The sequence below is a fragment of the Ceratotherium simum genome, chromosome 30 (genome assembly GCF_057802395.1).
Source record: "Ceratotherium simum simum isolate JZ-2026a chromosome 30, ASM5780239v1, whole genome shotgun sequence".
NCBI lineage: Eukaryota > Metazoa > Chordata > Mammalia > Perissodactyla > Rhinocerotidae > Ceratotherium > Ceratotherium simum.
In genome coordinates, this window is record NC_141929.1 from 16,546,565 (window position 1) to 16,564,348 (window position 17,784).

The window sequence follows — 17,784 nt, forward strand, 5'->3', positions numbered from 1 at the left end:
CTGAGTGGAGGCTGTGTCAGGACAGGTGAGAAAAGACTCACGGTAAAGCAGGCTCAGCAGACGCAGTGCTCTGACCTTTCTTGTCCTAACAAGTTTCCTCGAGCACTTCAGCTTCCTCTGGAGTCCCCTTCCAAGGGGCTCACTCTGTTTCTTCACATGCCAAGGTCCTCATCGAGGACTGAGAGCCGAGAGCAGAAAGCCCAGGAGGGACCAACAGGCATGGACAACGCTGCCAGAAGGCCATGTCCAGGGTCTCCCCCACCTCCCTTCACCTCTGCGTCCACCTCCATGTCCTACCCTCCTTCCACATCCAAAAGGACCATGGAAAAGAAAAAAGAAACTGGCCTCAGATGTCAGAATGTCCATGTTATGGACTGAACTGTGTTCCCCAAATTCATATGTTGGAGTTCTGACCCGGAGAACCTCAGATGTGACTGTATTTGGAGAGAGGACCTTTAAAGTGGTGATTAAGTTAAAGTAAAGCCATGAGGGTGGGCCATAATCCAATCTGACACGTGTCCCTATAAGGAGATTACAACATGTAGAGAGACACCAGGGATGTGCACACACAGAGAAGGCCCTGTGAGAACAAGCCACCCGGTCTGTGGTATTTTGCTATGGCAGCCCTAAGCAACCTAAGGCAGTCCAGAAAGAAAAACTCTATCTTAAGCACAGAATTTTAATCCAATGAAAATGGTGAGAGAAAAGTGCACAGATTCTATTTTCTTTTTGTTTTGTTTTGTTTTGGTGAGGAAGATCAGCTCTGAGCTAACATCCACGCCAATCCTCCTCTTTTTGCTGGGGAAGACTGGCTCTGAGCTAACATCTATTGCCAATCCTCCTCCTTTTCTTCCGCAAAGCCCCAGTAGATAGTTGTATGTCATAGCTGCACATCCTTCTAGTTGCTGTATGTGGGACACCACCTCAGCATGGCCCGAGAAGCAGTGCGTCGGTGCGCACCCGGGATCCGAACCCGGGCCGCCCGTAGCAGAGTGTGCGCGCTTAACTGCTAAGCCACGGGGCCGGCCCCCACAGATTCTTTTTTTGAATTCACAAGATGATGACAATTTTGGATAAAATTTTGAGTTAAAACAACAGACAGGCCTGTTCCAAGAAAAATCACATACTGTCCAGTTTTAATATTCTAATTAGAGCAGAGGTCAAGGATCTTTTACAGCAATAAATAGCTTCTTTTATCAACATATATACAAAAGGTCTCAAGACAGTCTTGAGGTATAAAACTATAAAAAGCCCTTTATCATCCACTCTGAAAGATACATCTTTACAAAGTCCTTTCGAACTCCCTCAAAACTGCTAATGGAATAGGATTAAGTGGCAAAGCCAAAATTAAATGCCTGTTTGAAAGCATATTTTTCCCATTCTGAGAAAAACTGAGACAAGAAAGCAGAAAGAGAGACGGAAAGGCAATAAAGGACACACCCTAACCAGGCCAACAGAAAGTGGGTGGCCGGTGGGTACCATATTCTTTACAATGGAAGCCAAAGAACATTACGGAGAAAGGAGCCCAAACCCAGCCTGGGCCCACCAGAATACCTGAGGGATCCCGATGCTGTCCAACAGAACTTTCTGAACTGTTCCATAAATCTGTCCTGTCCACTGAAGTAGCCATGAGCCACATGCCACTATTAAGCACTTGAAATTTGGCTAGTAATGACAGAGAATCAGAATTTTAAATTTTTATTTAACTTTAATTAATTTACACTTAAATAGCCACATGTGTCTCATGGCTACCATACTGCATGGGCAGACAGAGAATCTGGAGAAGCTTCCTTGCTGCCCTCAAGGGATCCAGAAACCCAGGAATGAAGGAACTATGGACAGTGCTTATATTGATTTCGAAGGCCACAAAACTTTCCACTGCTAGTGAATGTTTGAAAAAAATCATTTGGGACTATAATTCTCACAATTGGGTCACAGTTTGAAGGGAGTTTCTTAAGATCTGTAAGTCTGAGAAGGCTTTGAGCTATTTCTGTAAGCAAAGAGATGCAGGTTCTATTTTCCTCCCCGGCCCCCTACCAAGGTCAGGAACAAGTTTAATACAGGACTTAAGTAGCCCAAGAAATGGATTCTTTGTGCATTTCTAAAGGCAAAATGAGTACAAGTGATTATTTCTCTTGAAAAATACATTTGGGCGACAGAGGAGGTGTTAAGTGCATAGGCTGGGATGAGGGATCTGCATATGTGACGGGACAGCAGGTGACAACCACTGCATCCTGCTACAGTTGTCATCATCACAAGGCCCCTACCCTCAAATGAAATCCAGGTACAGAACTCCAATCCCTAACTCAGCAAAAACCCACTCACTAGCTAGCAATCCATGCTCACTTGAGGGTCAAGTTTCAAACTTTCAAGTTCCTTGGACACTCCCCTTTCCAAGATGACTTGGCATAAAGGTTACATGAAAATAACACTTGGTGTGACATGACATGCTGTGACTCCCTTGGGGATTCCTGCATTTCTGGGCTCTCTGGTATGCTCATATCCTTAAACAGGGGACCCCCAACGCTCACGCTCAACACACACAGTCTCTCCTAATTCCAGTAACCACCAACAGGTGCCTTTCTTCTTTTTGCTGTGCCACTGGGTGTCATCCTCCCTAGAAGGGAGCAACCACAGTGTTGCTGCCTCTCAGAGTGGGCAGTGCTGGGTGACAGAGAGGGCACACACTACTACCCACCCAGGGGACAGCGTGCAGGACAATCCAGAGCCTCCAACCAAGAACAAGGCTAACTGGCCCAGCAACTATAGCCGTATGTACAGCCCAACATATAGGGCAACGTATGCTCTAGTTTTATATACTGAAACAAAACAAGACCCTGGTAGTTTTGATGCTCCCATAACAATAAAGCAATACTTAATGGTGGATCTAGAATATGAAAGGGTAAATGAGTAACAATCATTGCAACTCAGGCTACTGCAACCAGGTCTCGCATAATTTCTAAAAGATGGAATGTCTGGGTGTGGATGCTCGTCTCTCCTGGAGAAGAGAGAGAGGAAATAGATCAGGTGGGAGGTTGTAGACTCTAGACCCATTGCCCAAGTGACTATCCTGATGATGTCACATCCTCTCCAGAGGGACTTTTCCAGACCCGGAGCATGGGACAGCAGTGAAACAGCACTCTGCACACGTCCACCTTCCAACAGACCAGATCATTAGCATATTTTGCAGAGAGCAAGCAGAAAAGTTTAATTGCCCTTAATTACCCAGTTCAAGAAGGGTAGATAATGGCTCTCAGATTTCTTGCCTGGTGTCGACATAATCTCCCCGACTCTGGCTTATTAGATCCCTAACTTAGAAGCCATAGCCTCTCCAAGATGCCTTTCCATAACAGACACTCAAGTTCCAGGGAAGGCTGGGCCATCGCTACAAAGGCTCCTTGTGTTAAGAGTCAGATCCTCGGCTGCCACACTGCTCTGGGGCATGTGCGTGTGCATATGCGCGTGTGTGGGGGGTGTAAGAGGAGGGGAAGGGAAGGACACACTAGCATACACTTAGAGGAAGGACTAAGACAAGGAATATGTAATCAGAAGCCATCACAATTACAAATGTAAATGAACAGGCAATTGGCACTGACCTTTGTAGATTGTTAGAGGACTAATTAACGCAAATCAGGAACTCTGTTGCAACAGAAAAACAAGACAGTGTACATCCTGAGAACTGCTGCCGTCCTTTCCATGTAGATGCAAAATGCAAGGGAATCAGACAGTAATCAAACTATGTATACTTCACACTGACAAACAGAAAACTATCTCCATGAACAAAAGACAACCAAGATTTACTCCCTGGCATAGCATTAGCTAATATCTTATCCACAAGCACCACCGACATTTGAGCTCTTGCCTGATACTCTATAGATTCCGTATAAATAGATCCCACCCAGGAAACAGCCAGAGACGCCAATGACAAACTTTGCTTAGAATGGCTATTTTCAAATTTTAAGAAAAATACTTAAAAAAAAATAGAATCAAACTATACACTTTGTGTAAACTCCAATTTTCATTTAACAGTATTACATTCTCTTTCACGTCAATACATAATGATCTCTCTTTATCTTTGCATCGTAAAGAATCTTTCTAACAAGCATATTTGAGGGTTACCATCCTTGTCCAAATAGCCCTTCATCAGGGAATATATTTAAAACAGACAAAGTCCTGTTTTCTCCATTCCTCTGTAAGTGCTTAAATTTCAGTCACCCAATTTGTTTTGAGTTTAACTTCTCTAGTTAGAAATATATTATCCCTACGCCTTTCCCAAGCCCCGTCGACAAGACGTACAATTAAAAAGAAAAACAGAAAGAACAGAGCTGTTTGGCTTTACAAAAACAATGCTTCAGAATCTCAGAAATGGCCACAACACATTTTAGTGTGAAAAATTACTTAGAAATTGCATGTAGCAATTCATACACACAAAAAGATGTACTTCATATTTAGAGGGTAGCCTTAGGACAATTTTGAAAAATAAAAAGAAAACCAAATGAGAAAGTAGAAAACAGTACATTTTTCTTATTCTCTTAAGCTGTATGAGTTAAGCAGAACTCCCTGGAACTCGCTTCAAAAAAATGACCCATCAAACGAAGCCAGTGAGTGTTTCAGTATAAGTTGTCACCAAAACCACATCATCCCTTGGCAAGCTGCCTCCGCCTCCTGATCCCAGGAATTCACTACCTTGAGCGCCAAAGATGTGTCAGGAAAGGGGGATGCCGTCTTCCACTCCAAGCAAAATATTCTCTTAAACTCTGAATGACTGTGTCCTCTGTAAACCGAGTCATCGTACAATTGTCTCGAACGCCTGGGCTGGTGCATTAACCAGTGTATCCATGCCAAGAACTGAGAGGAGATATCAGCTGTGTCCCTCAACTCATAAAGTCTTGTATATAGTAGGCGCTCAATAAAGAATCATTAAATTACATCTGTGCAAAGTTTGGAGATCTGTGTTTACGTGAAAGAAAAAGTAGTTAAGGCAAGGGTAAGAGAGAAAATAGGAGGAGGAGGAGGAGAAGGCAGGCTGACACAGAAACACAAAGGGCCTCTTGTCTTCTCGAAGCTCAGGGCACTGATAGAGTGAAATTAACTACAGTTTCACCTGGGAGCCAGAAATGCCTTTTTAATAAGCAAACAGGGAAGCTGATCCTACACATGACCCACCTATGAGAGCTTTCCATCTTCCAAGAGCCTCTGGTCAACTACAGGGAACAACTAGCCAATGTCAGCAACTGAGAGACAGAACCCAGTGTGTCGGCCTATGACGACGGGCTATCTCTACTTCTATCTGTGTGTGGGGATTAAATGACAAGACCAAATACCAACAAAGTCAACAGACTACTTGGGCTTGCAGAAAATACCCTCAAGCCAATAATGAAAAGACCAGGCCACAATAAAAAAATGTTGGGGTTAGAGGGAACCTCACACCTGGTTAGGTTACTCTTTTCTCTAAGATGTGAATTTCCAAGACATTTTTGAGAAGGCCCAGTGAGTGTGAGTGTGCGTGTGTGTGTCTAGTGTGGGGGTGAGGGAGGCAAACGTAACCCAAAGATCATCACAAATAGGTTAAAGACAATACAATACAGGACTCAGCCTGCCCACTGACGTAAGGGTGAAGCTTGACCACAAGCAGGACCATATAGAGGACAGTGGCCTAATTATTAGCACCTTGCCAGCAGCCGACAGCCCTTTGGTGCAGGGCAGGACCTAGACGTTCTACCTTTGGCCATGAAGCCTCTCAAGGGGTTATGTGACCAGTGGCAAGTGTAATCCTGGCCACTACCACAAAGTTCTGAAGGGCAGAGGAGGTCTTCTTTTTCTCCATACTTACACATTCATATCGGCTGGCAGGCTATGTGGTGACCCTGACTGATTGGAAACACGTTGGCTTAAGTTAATCCAAATTTGAAGAGACCATATTTTTGTCATCCACAGGGAAGGGAATTTTCTAGAGTTCACTCTACCAGCCTCAGCAAGGGAAGTCTTAATACCCGTAGAAGGTGGTGTGAGACTAGGGCATGAGGTCTTGAGCTCAGAAAAAGAAAGGAAGTAATTTCTGATGGCTTAAAACTTCCTGATATGCGGACAACAGAGGAGGGAAGGAAGGAAAGGAGAGGGAAGAACGCCAGTACTGAGAGCTCTAGACAGCACAACCATTTACACACAGCTCAGAGCCAGAGCGGGCAGGCTCCTCCAAGGTGCTCAGACTCCCTGAGGCTTCCATCTGCTGCATGAATGACGTTTCCAGCTGAAGATTAATGTCCCAATCCTCATGCCAGAGAGGAGAAAATTGGGACTATTTTATCAAGTCTGTGTTAATAAAACTTGAAGTTGATGACCTTCAATGTCTTAATTCTACCAGGTCCACAATGTCCCTTTTCTTCAAGACATTCTTTTTTTTTTTTTTGAGGAAGACCAGCTCTGAGCTAACATCTATTGCCAATCCTCCTCCTTTTATTTCCCTTTTTCTCCCCAAAACCCCAGTAGATAGTTGTATGTCATAGTTGCACATCCTTCTAGTTGCTGTATGTGGGACACGGCCTCAGCATGGCCGGACAAGTGGTGTGTCGGTGCGTGCCCGGGATCCGAACCCCGGCCGCCAGTAGCGGAGCGCACGCACTTAACCGCTAAGCCACGGGGCCGGCCCCCCAAGACGTTCCTTCAAGAATTTTTTAAGAGCCAATCCCTGGGGGAAGGGAGGATATATTTTAAGATGAGTTTTCTTAAAGGGGTTTCTAAAACAGCACCCAGTTTACTGTTAATGCCAATATGAATATTACCTAATAATTTGTCCCCTTTGTCATTAGTCAAGACTAAAAACTTAGCCCAAGTATACGAGGGGGAGGGGGGTAGAGGGTCGGAAGGAGGCGGGTGGAGAGCAAAAACATGACTCCAGGCCAAAGACAATACAAAAGGATTTTGAAATACAGAGAGGAAGTCTATCATCTAGACGAAAGTTGCTCATACACTTCAGGGGGAAAAAGAACCCCTAATACGCATTAAATGAGAGAAACCCAGAAGGCAATGGTGTAAGAAAGCAATTCCAGAGCGGACTGCATAAATAGAAGTATTACATTATAAAACAGGGAACTGTTTGTTCCAGTCCATAGAGTCCGGGTGAAATGGCAGCTGTACACTATTTAGTTTGGGGCACCTCATTAATAAAAAGGGAATTCTGAGCAGAGTGAAAGAAAGAATTGAGGGGTGAAAGGGACCAGCTTTTAACGGAAGATTAAAACAATGACGTATGTAAAGCTGGCAAAAAAAATTAAAAAAAAAAAAAAAAACCAACGCTGAGATAAATAGGTCTGCGTATACTGGTAGAGGAAGGAGAATCCTATGAAATGACTCACCAGTGGAATAATGGGGAGTGGCAGGATCAAACAGAGGCCAAACACCCCAGTGGGGAATGGGGACCCTCCAGCCAGATGGCACGATGGTCTCAGTCTTCGGCACAGACGTGTCTGTAGGTGCCGGGCACCGCCCCCCACGAGAACACTCAGATGCAGAGGGATGGGGTCAGACACGAAGCAGAAGCCCCACGGGTTAAGGCATCTGAACTTTAACCAGAAGAGGCATTTGAAAAACACAAAGGAAGGGACAGTCTTGCGGTGACCTGGAGGTGACAGAGATTATCCTGGGGCCCAATGGCACTTTTCTAAAGAAATGATTCATACTGTCGGGAGGACTGGCCTTTCCACTGTGGTATGAAACCTCAACTACTCTGACGGGGAGGAAACCTTCTCAAATTTTGGTATATCCTGTCAGGTGGGACTTCACTTTCATTTCACGTGGAAAAGGGGAGCAAAGTTGCAGCCAGGTGATAGGGACAGGAGCAGGCAGACGGAGAGGCGTGCAGGGGCTCAGGAGGGATGCCTCCAGGAGGAAACTGATAAGAGGCTGACAGAAACACTGATACAGCAGAGCCTTCAGAGAGGCGGAAATGTCTACTCTGGCAGAAGGTGAGCCATGAATTAATCATAGGTACCTGGAAAACCGGGGAAAACAAAAAGTTGTACAAGAAGGTAAATGAAATTATAAAACTCTACATGGCTCAGCTGTGATTAATATTTATAGAGTTAGAATAATGAAAACACTGAATATTAATATAACCCCAAATTATTATTTAATCATAATGGAAGATGGAGGGAGGGAGAGATGCGGTGCGTAGGGAGGCTGGGGAGTGTGGGGGAGAGCGAGTGTGGGGTGGGGGGTAGAGGGGTGTGTGTGTGCAGTGTCTGTGTATGAGTGTGTACGGAGTATGGGGTGAGTGTGAAGGTGTATGGAGTATGGGGTGTGTGTGTGGTGTGTGTGTGTGTGGAGTATATGTGTGCATGGGTGGGTGTGTGAATGTGTAAGTCTGTATGGAGTATGGGACGTGTGTGTGTATGGTGTCATGTGAGTTTGCGGATGGGGTGTGTGTAAGTGGGTATAAGTGCTTGAGTTTATAGAATGGCGTACTAGTGAAATCCTCATCTTCCAGAGTAGAAAACCAAAAGGTAATGTCTAAAAGTTAAAGAAAAAAAAAAAATCAAGAAACAGTAGAAGCATGTTAAGAAATATGGAAATAAGTAACGAAAGAAACAACTAAAACTTGAAAGCCATTGCTCTCAGGAACAGGATGGGAAAAGACCATGTCATTTTTCATACTAAGGTTTATATAACTTTTTGCCTTTAAAAACTATAAAAACGTGAAATTTGATAATTTTTTGAGATTAAAAGAGGTTTTGAGATTGAAAATTCCACATGGCCATGACAGCTCAGTGCCTGAGAGGGTGCTGTAGGCGATGGAGGGGTGCAGAATGGGTCCCAGTCTCCAGGTTGGCCAGGTCATTCAACGACGTGCAATCAGAAGGAGAAGGAAGTCTGGGGGAGAGTCATGAACTCAGCATCTCTGAGGTGGCACCAACGGAAAATCCAGGAAGCTGTCTGAAGTGCATTTGGCAACGCCAGGAGATCAAAGCTTCAAGAGGCTGGGAGTGGAGGGTGAGGGCCTAATGCCCGGGTGACACCGGCATGTAGGACAGGCTGAGGACCACAAGCCAGGGCCAGGCGTGGAGGACGGTCAAGAGAAGCAGGAAGACAAGAGAGAAACATGCCCTGGAAGCCCAGAGAAGGGAGCTTCAAGCAGGGACGGTGCAACAATCTCAGAGACCACAGGAAAAAAAGAATAAGGCCCAGCAGGTAGCCATTGGGTTGGGTAAATCCAAGGTCAATGGTGACCTTCTCAAGGGCGGAAACAGGCCATGGTAGGCGGAGGCATGGACTGGAGACGACCAACACAGACTCTGCTTTCAAGAATCTTGAAGATTCTGTTGTAGAGAGAGAGAGGGACACGGGATTAAGGGAGAGCTTTTGTTTTACTGTTTTTAAAGAGCTGAGCGACTGTCTTGTGATTCTACATTGAGAGAAAGGGGCTGGAAGGCTGAAAAAACAGAAGAGAGGGCTGACTCCATCCAGTGAGATCCCGACGGGAATGAGAGTCATAAAGAGGAGGAAGGGAGGTACACAGAAAGGTGACTGTGGATGAGATGACAGGATGGGAGGCAGAAACGGGGCAAGTTCCCACTAGAGGGTCTTGACTCTGTGGAGTAGCAGGCAGCACTGAGCCACGGAACAACCAGTGTAGCTCTCAAATATAATTAAAATGTTTATAACAAGCTCTTGTTGTTTTGATCCTCTTGCAAGTTCATTCTTACAGAACAGACTTGAGGCCACAAACTGCCCATTCTTAATACTGAGCAAGACATAACTTAGCATTTGCTTTATTTATGTCAGTGTGAACTAATATACTGAATCTATAACATATACCCGAGGAATTTTGGGATAGGGGACAAAACATCTTCTGCTGGCCTGCTCACTGGGCAGTGGCTCGTGCCGCCTGAAGAAAAAAACGTGGTGCTACGTCCTTTAAAAAAATAAAAATAAAAAGGGCAACAATCCATGCGCCTTCCTTCCAGAACACCACTGTCACCCGTGAGGTCGATAATGGACTCGAGGGCCAGCTGCACCAAACTGAAGTCCTCAGGAGGCCTCATGGAGGTCAACACCCAGGCCCACCCTGGGCCTCCCGTGCCTGCGAGACCGCTCACCTGGGTCAGCGGAGGGGCACCTGCGGATGGTGAAGATCTGCCCCAGGTCCTCGTCCTCCTCCGGAAGGCCCTTCTGCAGCCGCTGCAGCTTGCGCAGGCTCTCGCTGCGCTGGTGCTTCATGGAGCGCACGTGCTGGAGGAGGTTCAGCTTGGCCTTGGTGGAGTAACTGCACAGGACACAGTGGTAGTAGCAGCTCTCGCCCTCCACGCCACTCTCGTGCTGCTGCAGGTGCTGCGAGGGCAGAGGAGAGGGACACCCAGGTAAGCCACTGGAAGCCCACTGCCACCATGAGCCCACCTGGTCCTGGCCACAGCCCGCAGAGAAGATTCTTAGAGAGGTCAGTGGCCCCTTCTCCAGCAGCTCTTTGAGGACAAGCAGCTGACTCTCACTCCTGTCTCCCCCAGACGTCCCCTCCCTGTGGCTTTCAGAGGGCTGAAAACGCTGCTGATGGACTGGACCCTCCTAGGGTAACACCGCTTTTCTTGACACAATAATTAGAGGTTCCCCTTTCACTCTCCAAAGCAGCCTGCTTTATTTAAATCAGGGGTCAGCAAACGATGGCCCAAGGGCCAAATCCAACCTGCTGCCCTTTTGTGTAAATAAAGTTTTATTGTAACACAGCCATGGCTGTGAACTTGTGTATTGTCTATGGCTGCTTTCAAAATACCAGAGCTGAATGGTTCCAACAGAGACTGCATATAGCCTGCAAAGTCTAAAACATTACTCTCTGGCCCTTTACAGAAACAGTTAGCCAACCTCTGCCAGGGCTGCTGTCTGGCTTTCTCACAAGAAAGATGAGTCAATTTTTTGTATTTAGAACTACATACAGTCTATTAGGAGCACCCAACATTAGGTTTTCCCCTGGATTAAAAAAAATGACAAAAAAATAATTTTCTCCAGATGAGTTCCCTGTCAACATCTCAAGGTCACGTGGCTTAGTGCACAGACGGGCAAAACTACGCTCTCTGTTGTGTTTGTGTAGACACAGCGCTCAGATTCCAGAATATGGAAGCCCAAGAGCCGGGAGGAGGCAGGCACACACAGGATGAAAGTTAGGGGCAAAAGAAGAGGAGAGATCCTGGCAACAGTGAGCAGACCTCCGACTTCTGTGTCTGGGAGAAGAACCAAAGATTACCCACAGATAAAATTTACAACCTTTTGGGGCCTCTTTGAGAATACGCAGAAAGCTATGGACCCTCTTTACTAACTGTTAGGGAAGTGATATGTTCCTGATATACAAAGGCCATCCCTTCATTTCAAATGACCCATTTTAGGGGAAAAGGAGATTTTTCTACTGGGTGCACATAAAGTAGGGGAAACAATTCCAAAAAGTTTAAGTGGTTGACTCAAGGTAACTCAGCTAGTTAGCGGGCGAGAGAAAACCAGAACCCAGGTCTCATATCCCCCAGCATTCTTTCGGAGGAGGAAATTCAGATAATGTGTTTTATGTACTCATGTTACCACCTGCCCTTCCCTCTTTCTCCCTGCCCTCACCCCCAGCCCCAGTGCCCGGAGCCGGGCCCTAGGAGCCACATGACAAATGCCTCAGAACCACTATGTGCTGCTCCTCTCCGTTCTGACCCGCACTCGTTCTGTTCGATGCCCACGCCTTGATAACTATTTCTGATCATGCTTGGCTATCGTTCTTGTCCAGGTTATAATGTGAGACACTGAGAAGGCAGAGCAGTCGGGATGCCCTGCACTCTGCCCAATACTGAAAATACCAGAGTGGCCCTACCAGCGCTTCCTATGGGACGACACAGCTCTGAGGCTCATGTGCTTACATGAGCATGTCTTATGTTCACGAAAAAGTGTGAACATTCCAGAAGCCTGTTTGCACCTTACTGGAAGAGGAAATACGAATGCACCAATGCAGGGGTGTGGAAAAATCATTGCGTGGGAGGGGAGGGAGGCCCAGGCCCTCAATCATATAAATGGCTAAACTATTCCACATAACTCATGCTCTGATGCCAACTTGCATGTAAGAATGTGAAGGGTTTCATAGGCACTAAGAGAGAACAATCTCTTCTTTCCCCAGAAATGGGTGACTTAATACACTCAAGTGCAGACCCTGGAACAAAACAATGTCCCCACCAGCAGCAGCTGCCCCAGAGCAGCTTCACAACCAGAACTCGTGAGCTCAATGTTAATCGTTAAAAAATTACAACTGATAATAAATTTGAGCTGATTTTTTTTAATGGTTTATCCTCAATTTGCCTCCTCTGTGGTAAGGCAGAGAATTTCAGGAGGACAGAATGCACCAAAGCAATGTTTTCTGGTGACTGCAACCCTGGGGAGATGGAGGGTCTGATGGGCGAGATGTAAAGGAAAACGATGAGCTTGCCCACATCCATTCTCCCTGACTTCTCCACAAGGTCCTCCAAAAGCCGAAAACCGGACCAAGATATTCCTGGGAGCAAGAGTTTGGCTTGGGATTTAGGACACTTGTATAAGAGCCAGGACCTGCTGTCTTGGGTCACTAAGACCAAGAGAATCACATTTTTAAAGCTTTAACAAAAACTGACTGAATAAAAGGTAACAGGGGAAATAACCATGGAATCCAAAGCAGTAAGTTCTATCAAGGGATTTGGGTGGAATTGTAAACTATGGAAATCAGAGCAAGAATCACTAACGCCTTACCCCCAAATTCCCATTACCTTCCCGTGAAGCAGGATTTCCTTGCAATAAAACACCGAATCTTAAACATAAAATTTTATTATGGATGTGAAGGTTCTCTTCCAAATGGCTGGGGTTTCCAAATCTCTGAGCCAGAAGAGAGGATAACATGGCCAAAAGGAGTTGGATGGGAGTTGAGATGTCAAATGTCATTTGTCCCTGAGGGTGATAGGTCTGTATGAATCCTGAATCGAAATAAACATCATACTGGGGACTCCTGCTTTAAAAATAACTGATATGATGAAGACGTTCCAAAACCACTCTACGCTCGAACTCGTGGTGGTAAATGGCAATCTCCTGTGCCACCAGGAATCCTTCTGTCCGCCATTCGAGATCCATTTTGGAAGAGAAATGAGCAAACACTACAAACGGTGGAGAAAAGAACAAAAGGAAACAAAGTCAACAGAGCCACAGCCTCTCCCATGGATCCTGGTCTAGGGAACATTTGGGGTCCTCTCTTAGAGACCTGCACAAAAGCTTAATTCAGAATTCCGAGCTTGCTCTTACACTCCAAGTTCATTTTCCAAGACACACACACACAAAAATCCAGAATAAACTATTTCTCGGTTGCTAGGAAACACCTGCTTATAAAGGTTACATCTCAATCCAAACTTCCGCTCACAACCTGAGCTTCCTGAAGTCTACCTGCCTGTGACAGATCCTGTTCTCATCAAATTTTCTAAGTTATCGCACAGTATTTCTCAGGCTGTCCAAGCTGGAGCAAACAGGGCCCAAAGCTGGCAGTAGGGCTCTGACCTCTGTGACCTTCTCCACACCATCTGGCCATTTCCCAGGCCTTGAGTGGGTCAACGCCCTGACCATGTTGGCCAGACATCCTCTCTTTCCCAAGTGGCACTGGACCCGTCCCTGGAATTCCACCCTTGGAACCTGCTAATAAGGAAGAGCAGGAGCGGATGGGGCTGGAGAGGCTGATGAGGGCTCCACCGGGGCAAGCCAGTCAGTCAAGGACATGCTTTCCTGCAGAACAGAGTAGATGTTTTCATTTGGAGAAGGAAGGAGAATAATTTGTTCCTGACCCAGCTAATTAGAATACCCTCAGTTGGGATCAAAATGTATTTAATTAAATTCACTGTAATATATGAAGAATCCACCAAGGCACAAATCCCAGTGGAACATTCAGTAAAGGAGCTGCCTCCTTCCAGAGTTCTTAACTCTCCTCTCCAGGCAAGAAATTTTTCTCCTCCACAAATCCTGAACCCCCTAACCCTCTGCCCCTCTATCACAGAGTTCTCCCATCTGGGGTCCATCTGGGAGGGGGACCCAGGTTTTGTTTTGCTTTTTCCATTTTTCTTTACTCTGTGTTCAAGATTCTTAACTGCTCCCCTCTATCAGATCAGGTGTACAGCTTAAAAAAGAGAAAAACCCAACAATTTCAACTGTGGTTAGTGTGCTGTAAGGCATGTGGGCTACATGTGGACTCAAAGAAAACTGGCTGCTGAGCCCATCGGGCAGGGCTGGGTTTGGTTCTAAGTGTCTAGGACACATCAGACACTACGCAAATGCACACAGACTATGCCCTACCCGAGGGGCTTAACCTGCAGCTGATGAACGCAGTGATGGTGGTGACTTGCAGGGCATCCCTTCGGCTTGAAGACCATTGTGAGAATACACTAGCTGGACCAGTGAAAATCATCCAAGAACAACTGGCATCTGTCCAGAAACTAATAATCAGAAAGGAGGACCAATCAGTCAATGAAGAAAGAAAGATCAACCCAGCTAAAGAAAAGTGGCATCTGAAGGCACCCAAACTCACTGGGTCCAGCCAGCCTCTCCTATAACCTGAAGCCACATAAGGGTTTCCTTGATTCCTCCAATCAACTAGCTGGCTTAAAATTGCTTGCACAACAGTGGGTTATATGAACTGGAAACGCACAGTCGTTTCCACTGAAAGAAACTTCTACAGTTGGCAAGAGGGTTTACTTTTTGAAAGCTCAAAGAAGTACAATGACCTATTAGAAGAATAAGTATCTAGTGTGACTCACAAATGGAAGCAGAAAAAGAGCCCAACAATCTCCAGTTTCTCCAAATTGCCTCGGTGCAGCAGGTAACAGACTGTCCTCACTGCCCCCACATAGGGATCTGACTGACACACGCCAGGCAGTCGGCACTTCCTGCTGGAACTGAGCAGAGCGTGGGCTCACTCGGATGGGTCAGAGACCTCTTCCTGCACCTCTCTCTGATCTTATTGGCACTGTTTACGACCCCTCTCGGTGCAGCTGGAAGGGGATACTCCTGTGCTCCTGACATGGAAACATCTGATGTCCCACATCTTCTCTTCTGGGTCTGGTCTAGGGGGAAGAACTCGGAAAAGAGCCCTCGCTGCAGTAAGAGGCACCTCCAATAATGAGCCTGGCATGTAAAGGTGAGTGCAAAACGCAAATGAATAATTAAAAAAGAAAAGAAAGAGAAGAAGCCAGCCCACGTTACTTCGTGGGATTCTACCCCATCAATATGTTGTGCTCGTTCACCCTGGCCAACGCCTGAGAGTCAGAGACGAAAGGAGGGCTCTTGTTAGAAAATAATTCATCGTGAAAATCAAAAAAATGTGTTCCTGTTACTTGTTTCCCAGGAAAACTAACCAACTTCTGTCAGAGAACATTGATTTCTATAAATCTGGAGGGGCTGCGCTCCCTCCTCCTCCCCAGCAATAGGAAACTTCTAACATCTGGCTCTTCATGCATGGAATGCAAAATATTGATCAGGTTTTGTCAAAGCCTCCCGTTTCAAGAAGAAATGGACAAAGTACATTCTGACACACACACACACATCCACATGTGAGAACACACAGGGTTCACAAGTGAAACTTCCTCGGGGGAATAACACCTGTTACTATCAACACACGCACACAGCTCCCCCACCCCCTCAACACACTTTTCCACACTCACAACGCAACTCTACCAACGGTGGGGTCTTTGATGGGGTCAGGCAGCTCCCAGGCATTCCTCCAAGCAATGGGCCACCCCAGGGAGTACCAGACACCTCCTGCGCCACAGAGAAGCAGCCCCACGGCGCGCGTCCAGAAAGGCCTCCGAGACACCCGTCGGGCTCTGAAGCACATCTAGGCAAAGACAGGGGGAAGGGCCTCTCTCTCCATAAAACAGAGGTCCCCTGTGGAGGAGGCCACTGTTGTATCATGCCTCTGGCGGGAAAATCTGCTAACCACAGCATGCCAGGGGACTCTGGCTTCTCCCCTTGGGGTGAGGACTATAAAAATCTTGCTAACGCTTCCGGTGAGAAGGAATGGGAAGATGAGGGTCCAGAGTTAGTTTGCTAATTCCCCACATTGTAAGATGAAAAAAGAAAGATACAAGTGGGTGTTAATTCAGCGTGGTACCCATGCACAGCATTTACCGCTGAGGAAACACCTAGAGACTTCCAGTCTCCCCATTACAGCCCCATGAGGTGGGTAGCATTTGGCTCTTGTCCTTGGAGGAACCCAACGGTCAAGAGAGGTCATGTGACTCCCCCCAGGGTCTCAGAGTGTGGAAGACATAGAACTGGAACTTAAGGCTTGATGCCAAGTCCACAGCCGTCAAGCTACGCTCCACTGACCACAGCGGCGTTCTAGAACACGAGACCCCAGACCTAGGTGTTCACCTTGAATGCCTAAAAGAAACTGTTTCAGGTGTAATGCAACCAGGAATGGGGGCGGTGAATTTTTTAATCAGGGGTTGTGTTACAGAGTTTTAAGTTTTTTAATCAGAGGTTGTGTTACAGTTCCAAATTTAATGTCACATTCTTAGGAAGGCCTCCGGAAGGTCAACCTAAATATATATGTATTTTCTGTTTAATATTGGCTTTTCATTCACACTCATGCCCTCATCCTTGGCACATGCTAATTTAGTCCTATTTCACTGTAGGAGCCCTGCAGACATCGTAAGATATAAGCCCCAGCCCCGATTTACAAGAGAAAGTTAAAGGAAGTAAAAATGTTCCTTTAGATCAATCCATTTGCGTTGCTCTGACCTATTTTCTGGTTTCTAGGCCAGAATCCCTACGCCCTGGAACAAGCCATGATTGTATCCGAGCTCCAAGGCTGAAGTCAAGACTTCCCATCCCTGCAGCTTTTCCCTTATAGGAATGATATTTTCTGATTCAAAAGTCTCAATATGAGTGTTCCCTTGAGAGAAACATAGTAAATTCCAGAAGGAAAAATAACAGTAGAAATCTGTACCTATCTATAGGTTGTATCTGCCTTGGCTTTGAATCTTTTCTAGAAAAATCCAAATATGGACTCTTGTGGAATGTTGATGTCTTCACATAATAGATTACATTCCCCTCTATTAGGAAATCTGTTAGGAAAACTCCACGAAGGAGAGGAAGCTTATCAGGTATGCAGGGGTTCACCCTAAGGAAGGGGCCCACCAGAGCACGAGGTCACAAGCAAACTGCAGGTTAGTTTCCATGATGGTTGAACGAGCATCTATATACAGAGCTTGGAAGCTGAGGGAGGTATGTGGGTGGGTAAAACAAGAAAGTGAGTCCCACAAGGCTAACATCACACTGACTGCCCTCTGGAACTACCTAAAGCTCCTAGCACCTGGAAATTACCCCTTCACTAGGACAGTGTACTGGTAACAGTAACTTTCTTCCTTCATTAAGATGCACTAATTTCCAGCTCTCCCAGATTTAAGCCCCTATACAAAAATAAAAGCCACCATACACATGGGCATGTCCTCAATCAACTCTATGTCAAATTGTTGCCAATAATGGTGGTTTAAAGTACACTCTGGATTAAGATAGCCCGGTGGAAAACCCTTTCTCTGTGCTAACTTGGGCAAGTTATATATACTGTTGGGCCTCAGTTTCCCCATCTGCAATACTGGGACAATAACAGAACCTCCTCACAGCTCCACTGGGAGGATTCAATGAGGTAATTCATATAAAGTGCTTAATACAGTGTCTGATGCATAGAGAGCCCATAAAATAAATAAATAACGCTATTATTTTTCTATCATTTTTCATATTAGTGAAGCTTTGGGATTAGGGATG

The 17,784-nt window shown here is 45.9% G+C and overlaps 1 protein-coding gene across 4 annotated transcripts in view; it reads right to left on the minus strand.

The window, feature by feature from the left end:
- ZFHX3 (zinc finger homeobox 3) overlaps positions 1-17,784 on the minus strand; it is a 243,922-nt gene that overhangs the window by 85,916 nt on the left and 140,222 nt on the right. For all 4 annotated transcript variants that reach the window (XM_087420010.1, XM_087420012.1, XM_087420011.1 and 1 more), the window contains one exon: positions 10,095-10,326. In XM_087420010.1, the coding sequence (XP_087276136.1) occupies positions 10,095-10,326 (232 nt within the window). The remainder of the gene's footprint in view (positions 1-10,094; positions 10,327-17,784) is intronic.